Here is a 24,304-nt window from a genome sequence, read left to right on the forward strand (position 1 = left end):
TTACAGGATCATCCGCCAGAGATTCAGCGAATCTCGGGCACACTATCGCGATGCCATCACTGGTCTTAGGCAACGAGATTTTCAGCCTTCAATCAAGTTTTTTTTTTTTTGTGAAATATACAATAGATGAACAAGTAAGAGTGAAGTAAACCAAGACCAAAGTCAGCAGGCGGCTATTGAATGTTCACAAATTCTGTCTCATCTCCAACCGAAACATCCTCGACGGATAGGTAGGCGACTCCGACTCTCTCTCAAACGCCTTGCCTCCTTCTGAGCCGTCAACGGGTGTTACAATAAGAGCATAGTGTCGCAGTGGACCACCCTTGTGCTGCTTGCTTGAACCAACAATGACACACATCAGCGGTGCAGGCAGAACCCGGTCTGGTTCATCCAAGATTATTCGCGATGGGTTGTCCCCAATCAGTCTGTTGACTCGGGCCTTGAACTGCGTATACTTTGAGGAACGCGTCCAGCCTGTTGGATTGCCATCGGAGGACTGTTCAAAAGGTGATAAAATCTTCGCTCTGTCGATGTCGCCAAAAGCAACATCCATATATCGAGTTTCTCCATCAAATGCCATCCATGACCATGAGGGAACCTCTTCTTTGGGAGGGAATGTTATGCGCTGGAGTGTTGTTCCCATGTTCCGACGCTGCCACAAAAGATCCCTGTGGAAGTTTGACTGGAAGACTCCGTAACCCCCGGTTGACTTTAAGGCCGTCATCAGTCTCTTTTCGAGACCTGAAATAGCTCTTGGTTTGTCGGTCGCGTACGACAGCCCTAGAGACGAGTAACGCTCGTAAAGGTCATGACAATGCTGAAGTTGTCTCCCTTGTTTGAAGGATTCGACAGAGTGGGGGAAATTAGAGTCTCCCAGGAACGCTGCCTTCCGACTAGATTCACAATCAGCCGTTGAATAAACTGCCTGGAATATGGGTCGACTCTTACTTTGCTGTTTTGGTAAACGTCTCGCATCTTATCCCTTCTCCGCATTCCCAGTACGTCTGGGTGCTTGTGAAGTGTAAGGTTCTCCGTGAAAGGGCACGCTCCTGCAGTACCCAGCCTCTCTGATTCAGTTCGCCATGCTCTACATCTGCCTCAAAGTTGTCAATAATCTCGCATACGTGAAACTGCACACCGGCATCGGCCGTCATTGTGACGAATTGTCGCGGAGTCCGCGGGTTTAGAAACCCTTCGAATCGATGGTTTGCGCAACTAGCCGCAATGGTTAGATAGGCGGAGCCGAAGATCTCTTCCATGAGCTTTGACTCTCTTTCCCAGTCTTCTTTTGAGTCAGCATCGTGCTCCTGACCATTACTCTGAAGGATGCAGAGAGAGTCTAGCCACAAATACTTCACTCCAAGTTTTCTCGTGATGATCACCGCGTCCTGGAAGGTTTAAGGCAAAGAATCATCATCAACCCCTGCCAGGGCTGTGATCAAGTCGATGTTGTCCGTGGTAGTCGTGGTAAACTTGTGTTCGACTGGTGAGGCTCGCCCCCATCGATGAGATAAGGCAACGTAATTCACGAGCTTGTTCTCTTCTGCAAGGTTTGATACCAGTCGAACACATGTGGTAGTTTCGTCGCCTACCAGTAGCAGCCTGTTAGGGATGAAGTTTCGACCCTCTGGTAAGTGATGAGCATTGTCGCAGCTCCTGACCCATTCATTGAGGACGCGGATATGAGTCTCGTCTCCGGGCACAAGCCTGAATGGAAAACCGAGCTCGACTTTGTTGAGAGTGAGAGCTTCTGAATCTACATTACAAGCGTCAATGCGATGCGCCACCCAGCAGCCGAGATCAAGCGTCTATAAAGTTCATCCTCACCAGTTGAATGGCAGAGCGACAAGATGGGACTCCAATTCCTCTGCCCAAACGTCAGATACGAGCCAGATCGCATGAATCTGATATTTTCGCTTCGTCGGGCTGCTCGTCTAAACATTGCATGATGCAAAAGTCGACAAAGATCGCATGACTTTAATCGACTCTCCAGGCCGGTGAGCGTGTCTAGAAACTCGCAAGTTTCGGACCAGATCTTGAGGTCTGAGCATCTATCGCAGAGATTGGAGTCTTCGAGCGTCATACGCTTCTCCTTTTCATCCAGTACAATGGCTGTAGCGGGTTCGTCATCTGCGCCGTAGGTCCAAACATTGTCAAGCTGCAGATGATGTCATGAGAATTTGTAGGTGCTCAATGCATCATTCGACAGAAACACGTACAGGCTACATTAATACGAGTAAGTATTTTATTTCTTGGTTGTCTGATATGAATATCGCAGAGCGGGAATCGAATGCATGGCATAGGAAATCATATAGATGAGATGACTTACAGTCTGTTCGACCAGCCGAACGACCTGAGGTTAGCAATAGATTCCTAGTTAACCATGGGTTGTCTTTCACTTACAAACTGTATAAACCAAAGAAAAATATCATTAGCCGCATTTCACAGCAGGATCTGGTCATACAATACCGTCTGTGTCATCGCAATCGACCTCTTGTCAGCTTCCATCGCTTGTGATCGTGTCACACTGTCACATTGAAAGGGCCACTGACATACTGCACTTGTGTTAGCAAAGCGTATCAGCTGTTCTCCCTACGTGGGAGGCTTCTTCTGTAACGAACTAACTGAAAAACGATGGGGGATAGACTTACTTTCTATTGATGCCCAACACATATTACGTCAGTCACTACTGCCTCCTACTTTCGAGTCGATGCTTTCGATCACTTACTTCACTTATCTGAAAACTGTTAGCAAGAAGGCACCCAAGACTCTATGACTTAATTTAGACGCACGCCTGTCAGTCTCTCAGCGGATTTCTTCGATCTGGGAGTTCTGTGGTTGCCGCCAGGAGCAAGACTGTGGATGTGATGGTAGGCGGTCTGCGCGAAGCGGCTCCTGCTGTTCCATCCTTCTTCATCCATGTAAAATCCTGGCCCTTCTTGCCGGCATCGAATGTCTTTTGCATTTCCTCATATACATCCACTGCGTCGGCTGCTTCAGAGTTCTTCAAGAATCCAGCTGCATCCAGCGTAGGTCTCGTGACCATCATCTGGACAGGAGCGTCACTGCGCAGGGGGGATCTTTTCTGCTGTCGCTCGGTGCTTTGGCGGGTCCACCTTGAGGTTAAATGATGCTTGACGGGTTGTAACTCGAACTATCAGCAGTCTCTCTTCAATGAAACTGACTAGACGCCCGACAGCAGTCTTCTCGACGGGGGCGCAGCGTGGATCATTCTTGATAGCTTTGATCCATTCTTTCACCGCATCTTTGGTGTCGGTAGATGGATTTGTCATGTAGAAGGGTTCTCCTGATCCGATATCATTATGGAAGTTCGACAACGTATCGTATAGTCATACATCAGCCATACGAGGGATGCAAGATAGACAGCCGAGGGACCAAATGTCGTACCGTCTTGTTCGATGTTGGGTTTTGTTCATCTCGGCTTCTGGGGGCGAGTACATGGCCGTGCCTTTGGCTGTTTCTGTTGCATGGTAACGGGACCCAGTGGCTTTCTCGTGCACTTTCGCATGGCCAGCGTCAGTAACCACAAGTTGTAGACCAGTTGGAATCTTTCTCGTGCCGATTTCAACTTTGCTGAAACATCGGATGTTCTCTGGCTTCAGGTCGCCGTGGCGGCAAGACTGCTGTAGATTGTCTCTTGGGTGATGAGGGTTCTCGAGGGCGCTGGCGAGACCTAAGAGCTGCTCCGAGCTCGAAAACCCATTTCAAGTAGCTATTCCAGTCTTGAGTACTGATGTCATCCGAAATAGCATTCAAGCTAGGTTGTTTCTTCCAGAAATCACGCAGGTTCCCCCACCTCTGGCCCAAGGGAAAATGAAGAAGTGCCGACTGCCTTGGATGTAGCTCGCAATTGCTCGAATGAAGTGTGGATGGTTCTGGCCTCGGAGGCGTATAAGGATATTTGCCTTGTTCCTTGCGAGCTCTTGAAACTTGTTTGCGTTGAGACCTTGCACAGACAGTAGTAGTTCTTTAACAGCGACGTGAGGATTGTCGTTGTCGTCGACTACTGCGCCCTAATGTCCTTATGGTCAGCATTGTTCTGGATGAGTTATACACAGTCTTACAGTCTGATCATCCCATGGGAACTCGAGATGGCTTTTATGTATGACAAAATGTCTAACAATGCTGAAGTTGGTCTGACTCGAACTGAACTCTTCCAGGAAGGGCATGGAACAGCGGGGATCGAAGACGTGGTGGGCTGGGCCATTAGGGGCAAAATACTGGAACAAAACATTTCCACTGGTCTAGGTAGTAAAGATGTGTAAATGATTCCTTGTCTTGTCTGCTAATACCGTTGGTTTCTTTTGCGGTGACCTCGAAGCTGAACATCTTGTCCGATCTGGAAGATGTTATGGTCCACGTCCAAGAGTTACTGGTCTTGACTTGCCGGAACTTGATAGGGAAGCATGTATTTCCGAATTTGTTACTCTGGAAGATGTTCAACCACTTGATGTGTCCAAAGCGGATGAGGAGAGATACGAGGGTCTTTGCGTCTTTGAACATGAAGCCTTTCATGCCATTCCTCATCACACCACCCCCCTCTAGAATTGCCTTGAGAATCTCATCCTGGTCCTGAAAGATTTCGCTAATAGACGAGTTTGGAACCCAAGTGTAGATTCTATCGTCCCATTCGTTGCACATTTCGACTTCTGCGTCCTCCAACTTGAGTCTGATAGAAGCAAGTGACGTTGCTGAGGCGCTCATGCTCTGTTTGCTACCCCAGCGGGGAAAAGAGCCTAATGTAAAAGGCTGTTTTGGTCGCCTTGGTTCAATGGAGCTTTGAGAGAATGTGTGTCTTCTCGGTCATTGATGCAGATGCATGTAAGCAGCCGGATATAATGTTGGTTGGACCCCATGCCCATTATCCGAGGTCCTGCGCTAGATCATTGGCGGCACAAAACGCAAGGTCCTTGGATATTGGTGCGAATGCCGTTGGATCAGCCTGCAGGATGCAACCCCTACGAACACATTCGGACTGCCGGTGAACCAGCCTCTCTTGGCATCGACCTCCCTATCTTGGACAATTCCAATAGACAGCTATCATATCACATCACGTGCGTGTCCTTGCAGATACTAGTCTGGATGCCTCGTTTTCCATCACCCTTACCACCCCCGCTATTCAATCAAGCAATTGCAGTGAGGCAGTTCCAAGTGAGGCAGCCTTCACAGCCCTCAGCCTCTTTGAAGCTGCGGGGTTGCGGCTCTGCTCGAGATGAGTCTGAAGTGGTCGGACCGCGGACCAAAGGGTTCCTCATGTCCTCAGATTTATCTAAGATTCTAAGTCGTCTTTGGTCAAGCCGCCTCTCTCTCTCTCTCGACTCCACATGAAGAACTGATATTGCAGGTGTAAGGTGTTGCTACTTATTGCCTTGAGACAAAAATATGTATGATACGTCGTACTGTCGATCAATCATCTGCATTCTGTACTCAAACTTCACATAGGTACAAGTCTGTCCTAACTTGTGGAACAACTCAGGTACAGCATCGAGCCGACGTGCCACAGAATAAGGTAATCCAAATTTATGGTCTCCCCAACAGCAAGCTGCCACCAGAATCGCTGACAGTTGAAAGGCCCGGCTTATGCTCGCTATTGTAATCCTATCACTACATGCCGTACATGGAAACGGCCGGAAATGGCGCCTGAGCCCCTACAACAGACGTTAATCGACTCTCGAGAGAGTGATGCGCTTAATAACGTCCGCAAATACGTCCCGTGACATGTCTTGGACGCCATTGTCACGCGTCAAAGCATCAGAGCAGCACTAAAGAAGTTTAAATTCTTATCATTGCCAACCAAAAGCATAGTAGATGTCGTTTTTTCCAACAATCTAAAGTTGGTATTTGTGATACTCTTGTGTCTTGGGATTCCTTGGGATATCAAAAAGTTGCACGAAGCTGGGTTCACCGACCAAGATCTGCCTCTAGAAAGGACGAAGACGGAAGGAGGTGGTGATTGTCTGCAGTCTGGTCTCGACCCCAAGAAGCATTTCGTTCCTCCTAAGAAATGGGCACATGGATACCAGGCGGAAAACTTCGTCAACAAGCAGTGGCTGGTGATGGCACCTGTCTTCGGTAGTATGGGGGAGTACCAGAAGCTTCACCCCTTGAACCCATTGCCTCTAATCGAAGCGGAATCACTTATTCACAATGCGGCAAACGTGATCTGGAGGGCAAAGATACAATCCTCTCATCAGACAGGATCCAAGATGCGAGATAACTCAAGTGGCAGCACTTCTGGTTCTGTGCTAACGTGTCGAGGCTATCGGGCACAATCTCCTTGTATGGATGTTGCGATCAAGGAGTTCAGATTCAGAAAAGATTTTGATCAAGAACGGTCGAATCTCAGTACTCTTCGCACGCTCCCCAGCACCAAGCACATCGCGCAGAGTCTCGCAGCATTCTCACAAGGAAACAGGGACTACATCATTTCCCCTTGGGCCGAGGGAGGGGACCTGGACCAATTCTGGCAAACACATGGAGGTGCGACGCGGACATCTAAGCTGGCCCTTTGGAGCCTAGATCAGATGCTAGGCCTCGCGAAGGCTCTCTATGCTCTTCATGCAGAGCTAGGCGATGCTGGCAACTGCAGACACGGTGATCGTAAGCCTGGAAACATTCTTCACTTCATGGAAGGCAAAGAAGAGGGTGATGTGGGTATCCTGAAGATCACCGACTTCGGCATCTCACGTATTCATCTAGGCATAACTCTTGTAAGGGAAGGACCAACACTCACCAGGGCAACATCACCTTCCTACGAAGCCCCTGAAGCAGTCACATCAAAAGACCCCAGATCCCGCAAGTACGACATTTGGTCAATTGGATGCATCTTTCTGGAGTTCGTCGTCTGGCTCATACAGGACTGGGATGCCGTTGAGAGCTTCGGCAACGCAAGGAAGTCAACCTGGGCACATGCAGATGGCGCTGTACCGTCAGGCTTTTACAGAATCCACAAAGACAACGCCATTGTGCATCCAGAGGTCTCCCAGGTGATCCAGACGCTTAGACGAATGCCACAAAGTGCCCCCAACACCGCACTTGGGAAGCTTCTGGGCATCATCAAGGACAATCTCATCAAGATCGATCCAACCGACCGGACTGACGCGAAGGGGCTTTGCGAACAGCTTGAAGCAATCGTGTCGAAAGCCAAATCTGATCCCGGGTATCTTTGGAATTCTGGGTATTGAAGTGTTGCGAACCAGAGCCTGGGGAGGTGACGAGATTTCCTGGAATGCACGGACGACCTTGTTGTCGATTGTCTTCATTGTTTGCTATCAATTTTCTCTTCCAAGTGCTCACAGCACTTTTCTTGCTAAAGTACTTGTTCCGGCCATGTTGCCTTTTCCGATTTTCTCTTCCCAGTTTCCTGCCCCCGAGGCATTGTTTTGTTTCGTAACGAAATCCTTGTAGTTTTTCCAACCAATATCCTTTCTCCTTATATTTCCTTCTGTTTGGTAATTGAAGATGTATCAATATTAGTGAAGAATCTTATTTTCAACAGGATAACCCAGTTATCCGCACTCAAGAATTGTGGCTTTATTGTCCTAGAGCCTAAGCATGTGTGGCCAAGTTGGCGATTCAGCTGCCACCATCTACGTGTCTGAGTCGCTTCCTTTGGGGTTGTCTTCAAATGCGAGGACAACTTTATAACTATCCCACCGGTTGCGGAATCGCAACTATGACTCTTTTTTGAATATCCCCGACTTCTCAGTCATTGGAAGGACCTCTTCTTTGACGGTCCTGATAAGGAACAGTTTGATGGTGGAGTGACAGGCGGGGAGATAGGAGTTGCTCAACTCCTCTCGCCTAGTTCCGAGTTATCTGTGTTTCGGAGGGAAGTCGCAACTTCAGACGATTTAAACCTATGACGTGATTGACTGAGAACTTAGAGATGCTTCTTTTGCCAATTTTGAAGCTTTTGGGAAGCATTTTAATCCCACTTAGCTAACACGGGAATTGACTTCAAGTTGAGACTACGGACAGAGGTATCATTGCCTCTTCAGTCGTCGTTAGAGCGTCTCTAGAGCATAGTGTCGGCACCGTGCAAGGGTCAAGGATAGGCTGCGATGTACCGGTAACGCGGCGGTTTAGCTTTGGTAGCACTGACAAGTGTAGCCCACCTCTGAGCGTCAGATTTTCGCATACTGCTGTGCGTAAGCGACGGAAGATCATGAATCGTGAAACCTAGTGTTTGCGATTTCCATAAGAGGTTCATACTAAGATGAAATAGGCGTTACGCGTCTGCGTCTGCTTATGTCCATGCTGGGCAGGTTTGACTGCTAGGGCTGAAACTGATGTTCGGGGTTGTACTGGGTGGTTACTGGGTCGTCAGGTACCGGGTGGTGCTAGGTGGTATTACTGGATGGCATTCTCGTGGTTTTATCAGATGGGGCGTGCAAAGTGTCATCTGATAATTCTCTGTCAAAACTCTGTCGGGAAGTGGAGTTAATTCATGGGTTAAGGAGAGTTTTTTTGGAGGTGAAATTAGCAGGGCTTTTGAATGGTACTATCGTGGCTCGATGAACGAATGGATGGCGGTGTTAGGATACTCCGTTCTTGGTCTGGACTCTTGGCCGGGTTAATTATGAGCTGGATGAGACGTGTGTGAGTATGGTTGAACCAAAAGTGAGTTTGCCTAGTGCCTGGAGTGACGCGTCTTAAGCTATAGCTCATGATACGAGTGGCTCGTATGAATACAGATCTGTCTTGATATGAAGTACTCCTCCGTATAGTCATGGATTGAGAGGATTGATCTGCTCGTTAATCGAGAGGAGCAAAAGAGGAGCAAAAGGGGTGATTTGAACGTTGGATCGCCGCAGGCAAGTGGGCCCGGTATCATCTGGGAGGCCCCCTTTTGCAATACGCAGTATTAATTAAGACTGCGAGAGTACTTGTATGAGAGACAAAAGAGGGGGAAAGTCGCCAATGAGAGGTGAGCAGAGGTGAGGAGTTCGCCTTCACCTGCCTCACCGGGTGGTGCGTAAAGCCGCAAGGTAAGGTCAGGGAGGAGGGCAGACCGCAGACCGGCCTCGGATCCGCTCACCCCCGGGGGGTTCCCCTTGACCCTTGATCCTTTACCTTAATTTTCCCCCCTTCACCCTTGGTTCTCTTCAAGTTCCATGACCCTCCCAGGTCGGTCTGTTCCTTGGTAAATTCCCCCTCCATACCACACACCACTCCTCTCTCAGTCACTGCCACCACCTAAAGCACCCAAAAAAGATGGTGGAATCTGCCGGGCGCGCCTTTTAAGTGGATGACAAATCGATTGTTGGCTGCAGCCAGCGACACCCACGGCTCACTCAGCAATTCACCACTCATTTCATCCGCTCGCTCACTCACTCACTCACTCACTCACTCACTCACTGAGCACTCTCACTGCCCCATCGGTCACTTGCGCGTCCGACTTCCGACTTCTGGTGCTTCTTTTTTTCTTGTTTCTGTATTCGTACGGTGACATCCTCGAGTAATCGTAATCCGAACGAGATACACGCACGCGCAGTTGACTGACTGGACGGGGCAGCGACCGACCCCAACAAGGACCGCTCGCGAGCTCACCTCATCATCTTTGAATGAGATCGCCCATTTGATACCCCCCCCCCCCCCCCCCCAGTCTCTTTGTCTCCCTTTTCAACACATTTAAAATTATCGCTTGTTTGCATGCGCGAAGCAGCAAACACCATAGCCCACCATGTTTTCCCGCAACAAGGACCTCCCCCACATGTCCTCCTTCTCCAACATCCGGTCGCGCTTCAAAAACAGCATGTCGTCCTCGGCCAAGATCCGCAGTTCCGAGGGCTGCTGGACCTGTCGCCTGCGCCGCAAAAAGTGCGACGAGGCTCGGCCCGTCTGCGAAGGGTGCGCCCAGCTCGAGATCAACTGCTTCTATAGCGAGACGAAACCGGACTGGATGGACGGCGGCGAGCGTCAAAAAGAGATGGCCGACCAGCTCAAGAAGCAGGTCAAGATCCAGGCCAATAACCGCCGCGAGCGAAAGTACCTACAGGGCCTCGACGTGGAGGGAGGAGGCGGAGTTGGCGGCGGAGGAGGCGGCGGATCCGAGGATGGCGATCATGTTCCTCCCGTGCCGGCCCTGAGTGCCGACGACGGCTCATCAAAGGCCAACGACTCCAATAGTCCGTCCACCGTGAACGACACCCCCGGCGACTCATCGTCTAGTCCGCCCTTTCAGATGGACTCGGTCAAGTCGTCTATTCATGAAATCGTCCCCGGCGCATCACCGAATCAGATGCGCCAACACACCCCGGAATGGAACAACCACTCCAGCCCAGTATCCGCCACACAACAACAACAACAACAACAACCCGACTTCGCCGCCGGCACAGGCATGGGCACCTCCGCCCAAACCTCATCCCCGCCCTTCGCCGACGACTCCAACCTAAGCTTCATCATGATCTACCTCGACTACGTCTTCCCCTTCCTCTTCCCCTTCTACAAACCCGCCCTCCTCGAAGGCGGCCGCGGCTGGCTCCTCAACGTCCTGAACCACAACAAGGCCCTCTACCACACCGCCCTCAGCCTCTCCTCCCACTTCTTCGGCGTCGTCCTCGACTCCGCCCAAGTCGAACACGCCCCCTGCCACATGAAATCCGTCGCCAGCCTCCGCCACCAAATGCACCTCGCCCTCCGCGAGCTCCGCGCCGACATGACCCGCATCAACGAGCCCGGCCCCGGTGGCGTCCCCCGCGACCCGCAAGACCAACTCCAGCAAAGCTGCCACGTCCTCGAGAGCATCGTCCAGCTCCTCATCTTTGACGTGACCTTGGCCACAACGGACCACTGGCACATGCACCTCGACGCCGCAACAATCATCTTCCAACAAATCCTCCCCAGCCCAGACCGCTGGGACTCAACAATGAACAGCATGGCCATCCCCCTCCTCCAAGGCGTCTCCTTCCCTCCCGGATCCCACAAACCCTGGTCCTCCGACCAAGCCGCCCTCCGCTTCTTCACCGCATCCCTCTTCTACTTCGACATCATCTCCGCCACCGCCCTCGAGCGCCCGCCTCGCCTCCAACGCTACCACCGCCACCTCCTCTCCCCGCGCAAAGAACCCTCCACCGCCTGCGCCGAAGTCGAGCCCCGCCTCCGACTAGAAGAGTACTTTGGCTGCCAATCCTGGGTCCTCCAAATCATTGGTGAAATCGCCTCCCTCGACGCCTGGAAAAAAGAAACCCGCCGCGCGGGCTCCCTCTCCATGACGCACCTCGTCTCCCGCGCAGGCTGCCTCGAGCTCGCCCTCCGCGAGGGGATAGCCTGCATGGACAACGCCTGCCCGCAGCTAATGGGCTCCCCCAACTGCGCCGAAGAAATGGCCTGTCGAACGGGCTCCTGCTCCGCCATGGACGCCGAGGATGCTTCCGCGCCGCCGCCGCACCCTACGCACGTCGATACTACAAGACTCCCGCCTGATCCGCTGACGTTCTACCAATCCCAGCAAACGCGCGATGCGAGCGACGCAGCGCGCCTACACACCAAAATATGGGCCTACGCCGCACTAACATACCTCTCGACCGTCGTGTCGGGATGGCAACCCTCCTGTCCGGAAACAGCCTCCAGCGTGGCCATCACGATTGACCTGCTCAACTCGCTGCATAGCCCCGTGTGTCTACGCACCGTCGTCTGGCCGTTTTGCGTGATTGGATGTTTGGCGGATCCGTGCCAGGAGCACATGTTTCGCGAGATGGTGGGTAAGATGGGTGCGCTCGAAGTGTTTGGGTCTATCAAGGCTGCGTTGGGGGTTATGGAGAATGTGTGGGCCAAGAGGGAGACCATTGACGAGAGCTGGGATATTACGGCTTGTTTCAAGGTTCTTGGGCATGCTGTGCTCTTGACTTGAGAGGTCTCGGACTTCTTGAAGCTTGGAAACTTGTCATCTGGGCTTCGTCTCTGGTAAAACGGTTCAGCTTTTGGTAATCAATGCTTCGACGACTAATCACAGGGGAAAGCGGTCTTACTGCCAGGGTTCGATCACACGATATCACCAAAAAAGTAACTCGCCCATCCCAGTTATTTTTCTTTTATTATCAGTGGTCCCAATCCGACTACCTAAAAGCCAACGCCATTGGTTTTTTTTTTCTTTTTCCCCGAACAAGAACAGAAAAAACCGAATCTATCCAGTAGACATTACCCCCGTCGACCAAAGCGACGTCTTTCCAGAATCCCAAGAATCCCAAGCCCTGGAACACAATCTCTATTACCAGCAGAGCCTCACGAAACCAAACCCCATAACCAAAAAAGGAAACCCCCAGGCCAGAGGGGAGCTCACTTCCTCCTAGAAGCAGCCCTCTTCTGCTGCTCCAACAGCCCCAAATCCCACCACCCGTCAATAAACTCCATAATCGTCTTGCGCTTCGATTTCCCACGACCAAGACCCTTGCGAGAATGAACAAGGTGCTCCACCGGCGTCATCGGCGTCATTGGCGATCTTGCCTCTGGAGTCAGCGGCGGTGCAGGGGAGACAATCAACTCGGGTAAAACAGGCATCGCGTGAACGGGCTGTCTCTGCTCGACAATCTGCACGCGCTTGTGCTGCACTTGGGCCGTGGTAGGGGGCATCTGTCGTTGCGTCGACATCGGCATCGGCGGCGGCGGCGGGAACCACGCGGTCGTCCGGGCGGGTTGAGAGACGGGAGGGGGAACAGCAACATGGGCATCATCCGAGTCTGACCCGGACGAGATGTCGCTGTCCCAACGCTTCTCCCGCGCCAACATAGTAGCGGTGCCCAGGCTCTTCTTGGTATTGCCAAAGTAGCAACCCCGTACTTCCCTCGTAGGAGGAGGCGGGAAAGAAGGAGCGTAGCCACCACCACCGGCACCACCGACTGCCACCCTACCACGGGCGCACCCTCAACCCTCAATATCCTTCACCGCAGGCGCAACCTTGACCCTGCGCCAGAGACAAACCGCCGTCACGGCACTAAACGCAAAGAGCACACACAGCGCAATCGAAAGACCCCAGACGGCCTTGATAGCATAACACGTGCCCTGGTCGGCGCCGACCCAAATAAAGTAGTTGAGCGCGGAACCGGTGTTGATGTTGGCCAGAGCGGAGGCCATGAAGTTGGCGGTGCTACCCGATGACTTGGGCAGGGCGGCGCAGTCGAGGTAGGATAAGGGTTTGCCTAGGAGGCATGCGACGACGATGACGGCGATGAGGAGGAAGGTATCTGCTCCTGCGGCGAGGAGGAGGGGGAGCATGTTGTCGTAGTAGAGGATGTAGGTGATTGAGATGTAGAGGGTTGCGATGCAGGACTTTTGGGGGATGTTAGCTATCGTTCTTCCAATCTACTTGTCTTTACAAATCTCCATGAAAGGATCTGTGGAGTGCCGACTTACAATAACGAGCGTACCAATCAAGACCGAAGGGGACTGCACATCAGCAGCATTAATCTCCGAAATAAAGTTGGCGACCATGCCGATGATGGACACCAACGAAACGAATTGCATGGCGCGCATGAAGGTGAAGGTGTGCCCGAGGGCGCCGAGACGAGGAGCGGAACCCATTGTGTAGATGCTGTGCTTCCGGGCGGCGAAGTCGCGGGCCAGAGAGACGGGGGTGACGAGAGTAAGCTTCGGGCGCGGGGCGTGGAAGTGGAGCGCCGTGCGGACGGGGAATTTCCGGGGCGGGAAGGGGATGCTGGCGGTCGGGGAGGAGGTTGAGGAAGGAATTTTGGAAGAGATTGCGGAAAGTCGCTTGGTTTAGCGACTTTTTGATGGCTCGGAGAATGTAAAAGTAAAAGTTGGACGTGGATAGACACGAGACTCTGTGGAAAAAAAGAGAGAAAGATGTTGAGGTTCTCGAAGAATCGATGGAGAGAAAGTAAGTTCGTTCAAGATCGTGTGTTTCGTTTCGTTCCCGTTTTTTGTCGTGACCTAAAAAGGAAATTCGAAAGATGCGAAATGAAAATCGAATGTTGACCGAGATAGATGAGAGATAGAGAGAGATGAGACCCAAACTTGACCAAGGAAATTGACCTAGGAAATCAGGAAAAGAGAGAGAAAATAAAAAAGGAAAAGACGGAAGATTGTTGTAAAGACTTGTGTTTGTGATGTTGATGAGGAACAGGAAGAAACTCGAGACCGAGAAACGGATGAGCTCAATCGTCTTTATACATCTTGATTCTACAAAAAAGCAACATCTTCATACAGCCCAATAACCAGCCCTGCGGTTCATCTTGCCTGCAAATGGTACCTCAGGTTGCCTTGCATTGTTGTTGTGTTGCTAATTCGAGCTCTCGCGTTCTGGACCTCTTGATCCTCACCAAGCCCATGAACGTCAAGATACGACAAGGTACCTTACGGTTCCTGCATGAGATACGTCAGTTGCCGTACCTCTGTGCAAAGCAGTGAGCGAGTGGTTCGCCCTAGACCCTTGGAGGCTCCCGCATTTTGGACGGCACGACGTTGGGCTAGGTATGATGAGCCGCTGGGTTGGACCAATCATCATCAACGGCCGGGGTTGCGGTGCGGCGCTTAACGGCGGTGGAGTTCCGGAGAGGTTGGACAAGCGACGCGGTTACGAATTTACGACGGGGCCATACGGCTCCGGGAAATTGGAGGCTCTTAGACCTGCAGCGTCGGGCTTTTTCTTTTCTGGCATCTCTCATAAAGCGAGTGGAGAGGAAAATAGGCGCGTCCAATGGCATGTCATCGAGCCAGGTCCTGGTATTGGATGGCTGCGCGCCTGTTTTGAACCAGGCTAGATGGACATGATTGGATCTGCTTCATCCCGGCGTACTCACCTAGCTTCGACCTTGGCCTTGACCTGGTGGGTATCCATGCCTTTTCTCCATCTTGAATTGTTCATCGAATAGACCACTAAACGCGGCCGCTGTGGGACGACGATGGCGGAGGCTGAGGCGCCTGTTCATACGAGCTAGCCCAGGCCCCAAAGACATGCAGGTACCGGACCTGAAACCAGGTCTGGCGGTTGCTGGCCCAGGCCGCATATCTTGGCTTCATGGAGTTTCTTTGTTGAGGCCCATACTGGGCCTGTTCCTGGGCCATTGTTGGTTTGACGCGTTCTGTATGCGCGAGCATCTATGCACTGATCCTTGAGCCTCTTGAGCCTCCCACAGCCGCGGGACGACGGTGGTTGGCCCGCGGACGGTCGGTTCGCTGTTGATCGACTTGGCATCAGTTAGGTCCTTGCAATCGAGAGTTCGCGATAGAGTGCTCGACACGGTCTAGACCTTGTTGAGTCGTCCCTTCACAATAATGACGGCTTGCTTCGAATTGTGGGCGCATGAAGTCGCTCTATCGGCCGCAGAGGGCTATGAGCCCTGCAAATATAATCGCCCGACGATCAGGGCATGCACAGACATGATGGTCGACTCGCAACGAAGCCCACACGCGTGAAGACAGCTGTCAAGCCTGTGAGTATGATGTCACATTGCACGAGGTGGAAAGATCCATGAGGACACAAGTATTGAATGTGGTTCGCTTGAAATTTCAGTATATGGTTCATGTGTTGCAGTCTTCTTTTGCCTGCCGATACGCCTAGGTAGAAAAGCTTATCAACACACGTCGTCTCGCCTTACCATCACCGCGGCGGCCTCTTTCTTGCTTTGCTGCTTGGCCGGTGATGCTGTAAGGTTGGGCGATCCCCGTCTTTTCCACTCCAGATCTTCGTCTCCGCGTCTTTGTATCATTATTGTAGGCTTAACCAAGCAAGTCGTCCAGGCCGTGGTTTCCGCCGGTGGAGGAGTTTCCTGCGGGCTTCGGTGTCGACGCCGCGGCAGGGGCGCCCCAAATTCCAGCGCTGCTCTTCTCCTTCGCAAGCTGACCCAAGGCCGGGCCAGTGGTGGGTGTGCTTGTCTTCTTCACACCGTAGCTGGCCTGTGACCATAGGGCACCGAAGGCGTCACCGCCGGCAGCGGCCGGCTTAGCAGCAGCCGAAGCTGGCTTTGCCGCCGCCGCAGCACCAGGAGTAGAAGCGAAAGAGCCACCAGTAGCCTGCGGAACCGCGGTCTGAACGGAGCCGAAGTAGTTGGGCCCTGAAGGCTGGTATCCACTAGGCTTGATCTGTGCCGCGGGAGAGGCGACAGCAGGGGTGCTGAAAGCTGAGTAGTTGGCGCTCGGGGCGGGCGACATGGAAGACATGCTGACCATGTTGCCGATGTTGGCCTGTTGAGGTGCCGAGACCGGCTGGGGAGCGGCGAAAGTTGTGGCAGAGTTGGCTGTCATGACGGGAGGGGACATGGGAGTGGCTGCTGCGGGAGCCGAGGGCGCGGATTGAAAGTCGTCAAAGTCATCGTCGTCGTTGGCGGCGGCCGGAGCAGCAGACAGAGAGGCGAAACCGGACCCGTTAGATGGGGCAACGGGGGCTGGCATAGAAGATGGCGCAGGATCGTCGAAGGAGAAGAGGTCAACTTCGGGCTCCTTCTTCTTGGGTGGCTCGGCCTTGGGAGCGGCAGCGACAGCCCGCTCTGGTCTCTTGGATCGAGACGATGAGGAGCTGGCAGCTGGACGAACGTCATCCTCACCCTCGTCGTACTCTTCAAACTTGCCGCCGTGAGACTGTGTTTTGCCGTAGTCGTTGCTCTCCTCTCCGCCGAATCCACCACCGTCACCATAGACGCCTCCGGAGTAGCCACCGTAGCCTCCCTGCTCGCTGCCGAATCCTCCATAGCGACTGCCGCTCCCGCTCGAGAAACCGCCTCCCATACTCATTCCACCCTCGACACCAGTGTACTTGTTCTTGGTTGCCCGCGCCTTCTTGCGCTCCGTTCGGATCCGCTCGACGTCGCCTAGGAGTTCGGCCAATTCCTTGGCACGGTTGCGAACGTTGATTCCTTGATCCTTTCCGTTCTGATCGATAAAGTGGAACTGGCGAAGCATCTTGAGGAGTGTAATGTGACCACGGGCATCGTCGATGACTCGTTCGGAACCGTGCTTGATAAGGAACTCGAGAAGCTGAAGAGCCTTGTAGATTTGCCGCCACTCTTCGGCGGACTTTTCTGTGAATCGACGGTAAATCATAGGCATGATCTCGTTAAGAGTCGCACTGGAACTACGTCAGCGCCATTGATTCGTACGGTCCGATTTGGGGGAGGTTACTAGTTGAATGTGCCGTTGGCAATCTCCTGCATCAGCGATGAGGACGCGCCCCATGGTTCGTTGTTGGTCGCCTCTCGGACCTAGCACCTGTTAGACGGACTGGAGTCTGCGTTGGACTGGATATCCAATGGACGAACCTTTGACTCCATTTCTGTGTAATTCATCACGGCTACGCGCAATTAGCATGCGACCGACAAGGGACTGGACTGGACACTTGGTGATTACCATTCTGGACCTTTCTGACGCCGGCCTTGACGTCGTACAGGGTCATGTTGGAGACCGTGTCCTTGAGGTTGTTCCAATCCATTTTGGCGGTTTCGAGAGGGTGACGATGGGGAGGAATTCGATGGACGACAAGCAGCGAGAAGCCCAAAGGCACAGGTAAAGGTGGTAAACACGAAGACTCGATGCTCCTGTGATTCTTTGTCGACGTTTCAAAGAGAAGCGCAATCCAGCGACCTGGCCACCCTGGAACTTTCAGGCCCAAGGTCAATCGGTCTCGGGCAGTGCGGCGGCAGGGGGGTACGTACCGCTGGGATGATATAAGATTGGCTCAGTCTGAGTGAAAGGAAATGTGGGGAAGGACGGTACGAAGTCACGTGGTGAGCCTTCCATCGAAAGAAAGCGTCAGCGGGCAGCCGCCGCCAACGGAGGAGCAGCAACTTCCAATTCCATGATCAAGAGCTTCCCTGGTCGTCGGTACGTACCGCGATGTACCTCAGGTACGCTTCGATCAGCTCACAGCTTGATTCGGGACAGCTACTGTTTCTGGATGAGATGTTCTCAGAAACCACCAATTGATTGATGCTGTTCAAGTTTCAGCTAGGCGTATCCCTGGAATATGAATGATCTCAGGTTGTTGTAGACATTTCAGTCTTGCCTTGGGTTTCCAGCAGACTCAATAGAAAAAGGCAATGGAAGGCCTTGAGCTCCAAGCCGACAGCTGTCCATCTCCAATTGAGGGCGCCCGTGCTCCAATTCCCTCCCTGGACCGTGGGTATGTTCCTCAGGTTGCTCTCGTGCCGTGCCGTGACCATCCGCCCCCTTTGGGAAGTCCCTGACCTCACCAAAACTTTTTTCTCCTGGGAAGACTGCAAAGATTAAATTCTTCTCCCATCAGCGACTTTCATCGACCTTCGTGTATCAACAAAACTTCATCTCACTTCTTTTACTCTGTACCTGTACCAACACGTAGACTGTGTAATCCTGCTCTTTCTTTGAGGTGTGTAGAACCAGTTCCTTTCGTCATACTCCAATTCACATCCATTTCTCTCTGCATCCAGCACAAGTTTCCCTCCCCCTTACCAAAGCTGCCCATTCATCCCACCTTACCTTACCTACCTTGACATGAAGGTCGTCGGAGCTACCAGAGCTGGTCGTGCGGCCAATGCGGTTCCCATGCAGGCCAATTGGGCTGTCAGAATGGACGGGAGAGCTTTGCCATCCAGCCTCTGCAGCTTGATATGCTCGCACATGAGCCCATGGAGCCCACCTGGCATCTTGAGCATAGCTCCACGCACGAGCACAGGCCTGGACTGGACTTGTCTTGTATGGCAACACTGGCGACGGCGTCGAGAGCACCAGCCCCCCCGGTGACGCCTCGGCTGTGGATGGTGTCATTCTTCATCCCGGAAACTGGACGGCTTCATTAGTCTTCGGCTGTTGGGTGTTTTGATGCCCGTCGATGGCCGATGCGTTGCCTTTCCTTCCCGGCTTGTCACGTCACGTCACGTCACTCGTCCACCGCCGGACCGCCGTCGCCGCTGTCGTACCATCCACTTGTCTATCGAAGCTACCATCCCCCCGCTCCGCAAGATTCCACGAGCTTCCGAAGGGTTGTCAAGGGACAACATGGGCCAGTGGGGGACGGTGACTTGGCCGTGGCCGACAGCCAGACGAACGACTCCATCCGGCTGTGCCAGCTTGCTGTCGTTGTCCCCCTCCCCAGGGTGCCTCCATTGTCGCTCCAATAGCCAGCGGCCTCGGGGTTTTGACGTGCATTCGTCTGTCCTGCCCGTGCCGCACCTTAGGTTACCAATGGCTCTTCTGTTCGCTGCCCTGCTCGGAGGCATTCACCTCTCTTTGAGCTTGTGAGTGAGGGAGTTCATCCAGGTACCACTGTGAAGCTGGCAGGCCGGTGGAGGTACAAGCCGTCATCCCCTAGCACACCGTCTTCAGCCCAAGCACTGCCGCCGTGGAACGTTTTCCCTAAGTACTTGGCTGTTGATTGAGAACCGTCCTTCGTCCCCAACGATGCCGGCTGGCCGGGTAACTGGAATGGTTGAGCTTAACCTCTCGTTGCTGTTTTGCTCTCCCTATCTGGTTTGCCTGTCGAGCTAGGCGCAAGGCGGGGTTGAATGGTTGATGAAGTCATCCCACTCATCTCTTTGACATTGGCTTTCGCCCTCTGGCTTCTGGCTGGATGGAAGTTGAGCGAGCACCAGCAGCACAAGCAATTGGGCTGGCCTAGCTGGGCTGGACTGGACTGAAGTTCTGAACTGGCGGGCTGAGGCGAAACCGAACCAAAAAACCAAGCAGAGAAAGCCGGGAAGAAGATCCCTTTGCCCCTCATTTTGCCCAGTGCACTGCTCTTCTTTCCTTCCTGCTTCTTCCCAGTTGTTGCAACTTTCCCTGGCGCCTGCCCCTCCCCGCCGCATCGCCTCCCTCCTTCCCTCCCATTACGCCCCAACCCAATCCCTCCTTCCGTCACCTTGACCTTCTCGGCGGTACTTGCGCCTTGTACCGGCTACGTACCTGGGTCAGGTACTTGGGTCAGTCAGGTACTTCCCGGTCCGTCAGTGACCTCAGCAGCAGCTCACTCCACGTGACTTTTCACCCCTCTTTTCTTCATTTCTTGACTTTTAATTCGCCCCTTCGGCACCCGCAGCGGAGAGCTCTTGCGCTAACAATAAACCCCTCCACCCAGCTGTTGAAAAAATGAGACCAACCCTTTTGCGACCCCTCCTACCCCGCCATACCTTCTGCTCCTCCGTTTCACCCTCGCCCTTTTGTCGACCTTCTGCCTTCATTCAACCTCTCCGAACTGTGATTCCTGCATCTACCAAGCCATCCGTTCGATTCTTCTCAGCATCCAACATCATGTCTAGATCCCAAGTGTAAGTTGTTACTCCCCTCGGTCTTCCTCAAGACCATCGCCATCGTGGTGCTCTCATGACGCAATAACTAACCTTCTGTTCAGTTACTTCGACATTGAGTGGGAAGGTCCCGTCCTCGACGGCTCCGGACGTCCCACCTCTACCGTCCAGCGTAAGTTTTTTTCACTCACCCATTGAATTGCATCAGAACAATCATCATCACGGTTGTCTTGGATGTTCCTAGCATCATTATGCCTATGTCCACAGCTCTAGAGGGCATGGAAATCACCACCTCGACTCCAAAAGACTTGAACTCTGCTGTCCGCCCAGCTTCGGCATGCCGCAGTCTTTCTACCTACCTGGCCATCTTGACCGCAATCAGAGCTTCGCTGACCATGCTTCCCTCGTACAGAGCAGAACGGCCGCATCGTCTTCAACCTTTTCGATGATGTTGTCCCCAAGACCGCCGCCAACTTCAAGGCTCTCTGCACCGGCGAGAAGGGCTTCGGCTACCAGGGCTCTTCCTTCCACCGCATCATCCCTGACTTCATGCTCCAGGGTGGTGACTTCACCCGTGGCAACGGCACCGGTGGCAAGTCCATCTACGGCGAGAAGTTCGCCGACGAGAACTTCTCGTTGAAGCACGACAAGCCCGGTCTGCTTTCCATGGCCAACGCCGGCCCCAACACGTAAGCTCTCCTCTTCGGCCACCATTCTTCCAAACCCAGTAGCTAATCTTCCACCAGCAACGGCTCCCAGTTCTTCGTCACCACCGTCGTCACCTCGTGGCTCAACGGCCGCCACGTCGTCTTCGGCGAGGTTGCTAACCAGGACGGCCTCAACATCGTCAAGGCTCTCGAGGCTACCGGCTCCTCCAGCGGTGCCGTCAAGTACGGCAAGCGCCCCACCATCGTCGCCTCTGGTGCGTTGTAAAGTGCTTCTCGCTCGGTTCTTTGTACGTTAGGTCCTGCTTCTGAAATGTCGCGAGAGACACCTTGACGCGAAAGGGAGGACGATTTGGTAGGGACTTGGGAATTGCGCCATCACGCAGCTTGGCGGCAATCAGCTTTGCTGCTGCTATATAGTCTGCCAAGACAAAAAGTTACTGCCACTCTTTTTTCCATTGCCTCCATAAGTGACGTGTTGCCTTGATGACCTGGTGAACCGAGCATCAAAGGATCATGTGGCAAACCTCTTGCTCACAACCAAAGGAGACACCATAGACCTAAATTTACCAGAATATTCCAACAATGGACCTATCAATGCAACTGTCAATGCATTCAAACAACTTGAGCGTGGTGGGGTCAAACATGTCATTGGTATAATTACAGCCAATGGCTGGCCGCCATTGAAGCTAAATTCCGCTTGGGAAGGATGGAAACTCTACCCCCGGCCCCCATGGCAAACCGTCCCGCCCATGTCCTCTCCTTTTGTGATAATTCGTGCCAACGCCAATGCAATGCTTCCCATGATGTGAATCAATCAGACCCAAACCGAAACAAAAGACCGTCTTTTTTGATGACTCCTAGACAGAACCCCAGTCTTTTCAGCAAGGCTCTTCCCTCTTGTGTCTTGCGAAACCGAAGTCTCATGGACCTCATTCCAAACCTAACCACCGCTGAAAATAGACGCAATTGCTCGCGCTGACGGGACCGCCCTCCTCACAAAGCTCAAACACGGGACACCGGCCGCAAGGAGCCTCAGTATACCCATTGACAAACGGCTCCGGCGCGCCCTCGTCGTCCTGGCGGCCCGCCCACGGCATCTTGCTCTGTCGTGGGGCGCGGCAGACTCTGTAGCCCAGCCGGCCCGAGACGCGGATGGGCTCGATGAGGCCGTCAAAGATGAGCACGTCAATGAGCTTCTGCATGTCTTCTTCGCCGAGGATCGTGTCGCTGGTGATACCGGACTGAGAGACGAAGCGCGCGATCTCGCGCGTGGTGGGGTATTCTTTGAAGCCGGCGGGGAGGGGCAGGCAAGTTGGTTCTCGCTTGGGGGGTTGGACTGCGGGAGGGGATTGTTTCTCTGCTTCGTTTGTGCCTGACATTTCTCCTGCGCTGCGCTTCTTGCCCTTGTGATCCGGTGGGCCGCCCTTGAGGACGCCCTTTTTGGGCACAGCGGTGCGGGCTGCGGCGGACGAAGAAGAGGAGCCGGTACTGTGGTAGGTGCTCTTACGCTTAACGTAGTCAAAGATGACGCGCTGGACTTCCTCTATGAAGGCCTCGTCGAATGAAGAGTCGGTGAACCAGGGCCCGCCGGTGGCGCGTTCCGAGGGCCGCATGGAGGCCTTGATGAACATGCGCTTGTTGGGGTGTTCCACGTTTTTGAAGGGGGCGATGAGGCCCTTTCCCTGGAGCTGTTTGAGGGCTGTTTTGAGGACCGAGTCGTGCATGTTGAGGCGGTTCTGGATTGATTTGGACCAGATTCCGTCGCCGCCTGCTTCGTCTATTGCGCCGTACACCATGCGCTGTTCGTCTGTTGTGCAGAGTTTATATCTGGAGGAAGGGGGGGATTGGTTAGCATGGCTGACAGCAGGCCAAATTGGAGACGAGGGTTGTGTACTCACTTTTCCGCATCTTCGACGGAGCGCCATCGCCAGGCGAGGCCGGTCTGGGAGGAGACGGCGATGAGGAGGCGGTCGTTTGTGAGGCTCTGGAGGCATTTCAAGAGGGTGACGGTGTCGCGGTTCGGGATCACGTCAAAGTCGAGGAGGTCGTATTGGGTGAAGAGGTCGTTCTCGTCGCCAGCCTTTTGGAATTTCTCGTAGAGCATGTCCTTCCACACCTCTAGCTTGGAGTCGGTGCTCGAGGTCGTTGCCGCCGAGGGCGAGTCCGCCTCTGGGGGTGCGGGAGCCATTGCGGCTGTCTGCGGCGGCGGCCTATCGCGCTTGTGGTATGCGGTCGTTTGTAGGAGGTACAGTATGCGCAACGGGGTTGGAAAGTCTGAGGGATCGGTTCAAGGCCAGCTGTATCGTGGTGTCGCGGGGGAATTGGTGGTGATGAGAGATCGATCGTTGGTGGTGGGGGAGTTTGTGCCTGGGGGATTTTTTTGTCGTCCGGGGTCGTTCTCCAAAGTTGGGTTTCGCGCGATCGAGGGGTCGTCGGTTTGCGCCGGCAAAGTATTATAAGGTGAAACAAGGAATGAAAATTAGGCTGCAAATTCGAGATCGAGAGTCAAGGTCTTCAATTGAATCGCATTCGCAGCTATGATGTTTGAAGTGTCAACAGGAAAGAGAAGAGTCGGGTCGGAGCGGACGCCCAGAGAGGCGCTTCGCCCACGGTGCGGGTGAGGTGGGTGCGGTTGACTTGGGTCGGCGACGATGGTGGGATTGGTTTTTGGAGCTGCATCAGAGGTCGATCAGCACTGCGGGCAGCCCAAGGAAAAAAATAAACTGCCCCGCCTCTCAGAGTGAAAGGAACCTACTACGCACCTGGCGGCACATCAAATCAGCCTTGCATTGGTGCCGGATGAACTGCGGGCGCGCTGCAATTGCGCTGGGATTCGGCCTGCTGAGGAATGGTACGTACCGGTCATGCTTGGTGGAGTCTTCTTGAACAACACTCTCTACCTAAGTATGTTGGTCAAGCTTGCTATATCTCGTTAAAGGCAATACAGTCATATTCTTTCAGACTCGTGATGTCTTTGGTGGAAGCTTGAGAGACGATTGGGATTTTGGGCCAGAGGTCATGCCGTCCGGGCCTTTATGCAGGTAGTTCTCCGAGTGAGTCACTCCTAAGAACCCTCCAGGTTGAGACGACATGTCAGACTGTGCCTCGGATGATCCTGTGGCACAGCCAAACAAGAACTGTAATGTCAGTTGAAGAAACCTCGCCGATTATCTCACTTTGATAGCTGACTATTCTAAGGTCTACGAGGTGTAAGAGGACGTTGGTCGGGGTTATGATGTCTGAGAATCGTCCATGGACACTTTTGGACACCGTTCTCCTGACATGAACTTCGTGCTTCATTTTCAGCCATCTCGAAATGAACTGATGGATATTCCTCTTCACTTTTTGACCGCATGCATTTGTTTTAGGCTAAGAAAGCTCCGACATGCCATGCCATAAGCATTTATGATGAAGGTTAGTGATCGACATTGCTTCGAATAACAG

General features: G+C 53.2%; 9 protein-coding genes across 9 annotated transcripts; 3 read left to right on the top strand and 6 right to left on the bottom strand.

Annotated features, from left to right (window-relative positions):
- Window positions 1-65: 65 nt before the first annotated feature.
- Window positions 66-1,669, bottom strand: BDP81DRAFT_511094 (uncharacterized protein; the record flags this gene model as incomplete). The annotated part of the gene is made up of 5 exons (XM_060595758.1): window positions 66-86; window positions 293-893; window positions 949-1,115; window positions 1,161-1,388; window positions 1,625-1,669. 5 exons carry the CDS (start codon window positions 1,667-1,669, stop codon window positions 66-68), a joined length of 1,062 nt encoding a protein of 353 aa, XP_060437815.1.
- A 1,128-nt stretch (window positions 1,670-2,797) lies between these two features.
- On the bottom strand, window positions 2,798-4,725 carry BDP81DRAFT_400842 (uncharacterized protein; the record flags this gene model as incomplete). The annotated part of the gene is made up of 2 exons (XM_060588742.1): window positions 2,798-3,018; window positions 4,314-4,725. 2 exons carry the CDS (start codon window positions 4,723-4,725, stop codon window positions 2,798-2,800), a joined length of 633 nt encoding a protein of 210 aa, XP_060437816.1.
- Window positions 4,726-5,654: 929 nt separating this feature from the next.
- On the top strand, window positions 5,655-7,258 carry BDP81DRAFT_511103 (kinase-like domain-containing protein; the record flags this gene model as incomplete). Its single annotated transcript, XM_060595759.1, has 2 exons — window positions 5,655-5,734; window positions 5,822-7,258. The coding sequence occupies 2 exons, from the start codon at window positions 5,655-5,657 to the stop codon at window positions 7,203-7,205; spliced, it is 1,464 nt and encodes a 487-aa protein (XP_060437817.1). The 3' UTR covers window positions 7,206-7,258.
- Window positions 7,259-9,626: 2,368 nt separating this feature from the next.
- On the top strand, window positions 9,627-11,875 carry BDP81DRAFT_485884 (fungal-specific transcription factor domain-containing protein; the record flags this gene model as incomplete). The annotated part of the gene is made up of 1 exon (XM_060595183.1): window positions 9,627-11,875. Exon 1 carries the CDS (start codon window positions 9,707-9,709, stop codon window positions 11,873-11,875), a length of 2,169 nt encoding a protein of 722 aa, XP_060437818.1. The 5' UTR covers window positions 9,627-9,706.
- A 425-nt stretch (window positions 11,876-12,300) lies between these two features.
- On the bottom strand, window positions 12,301-12,750 carry BDP81DRAFT_400845 (uncharacterized protein; the record flags this gene model as incomplete). Its single annotated transcript, XM_060588743.1, has 1 exon — window positions 12,301-12,750. One exon carries the CDS (start codon window positions 12,748-12,750, stop codon window positions 12,301-12,303), a length of 450 nt encoding a protein of 149 aa, XP_060437819.1.
- A 135-nt stretch (window positions 12,751-12,885) lies between these two features.
- BDP81DRAFT_335884 (uncharacterized protein) lies at window positions 12,886-13,542 on the bottom strand (the record flags this gene model as incomplete). The annotated part of the gene is made up of 2 exons (XM_060585875.1): window positions 12,886-13,290; window positions 13,375-13,542. The coding sequence occupies 2 exons, from the start codon at window positions 13,540-13,542 to the stop codon at window positions 12,886-12,888; spliced, it is 573 nt and encodes a 190-aa protein (XP_060437820.1).
- Window positions 13,543-15,602: 2,060 nt separating this feature from the next.
- Window positions 15,603-17,612, bottom strand: BDP81DRAFT_171137 (uncharacterized protein). The gene is made up of 4 exons (XM_060582163.1): window positions 17,323-17,612; window positions 17,235-17,266; window positions 17,098-17,177; window positions 15,603-17,044 (listed from the first exon to the last, which is right to left on the bottom strand). Exons 1-4 carry the CDS (start codon window positions 17,402-17,404, stop codon window positions 15,700-15,702), a joined length of 1,539 nt encoding a protein of 512 aa, XP_060437821.1. The 5' UTR covers window positions 17,405-17,612; the 3' UTR covers window positions 15,603-15,699.
- Window positions 17,613-20,034: 2,422 nt separating this feature from the next.
- On the top strand, window positions 20,035-21,125 carry BDP81DRAFT_466517 (cyclophilin type peptidyl-prolyl cis-trans isomerase/CLD; the record flags this gene model as incomplete). Its single annotated transcript, XM_060594403.1, has 4 exons — window positions 20,035-20,213; window positions 20,297-20,364; window positions 20,605-20,881; window positions 20,939-21,125. The coding sequence occupies 4 exons, from the start codon at window positions 20,035-20,037 to the stop codon at window positions 21,123-21,125; spliced, it is 711 nt and encodes a 236-aa protein (XP_060437822.1).
- Window positions 21,126-21,482: 357 nt separating this feature from the next.
- On the bottom strand, window positions 21,483-23,378 carry BDP81DRAFT_171233 (RNA polymerase Rpc34 subunit). The gene is made up of 2 exons (XM_060582164.1): window positions 22,759-23,378; window positions 21,483-22,687 (listed from the first exon to the last, which is right to left on the bottom strand). Exons 1-2 carry the CDS (start codon window positions 23,046-23,048, stop codon window positions 21,790-21,792), a joined length of 1,188 nt encoding a protein of 395 aa, XP_060437823.1. The 5' UTR covers window positions 23,049-23,378; the 3' UTR covers window positions 21,483-21,789.
- Window positions 23,379-24,304: the final 926 nt, after the last annotated feature.

This window comes from Colletotrichum phormii (genome assembly GCF_030913505.1).
Source record: "Colletotrichum phormii strain CBS 102054 chromosome Unknown BDP81scaffold_43, whole genome shotgun sequence".
NCBI classification, from domain to species: Eukaryota; Fungi; Ascomycota; class Sordariomycetes; order Glomerellales; family Glomerellaceae; genus Colletotrichum; species Colletotrichum phormii.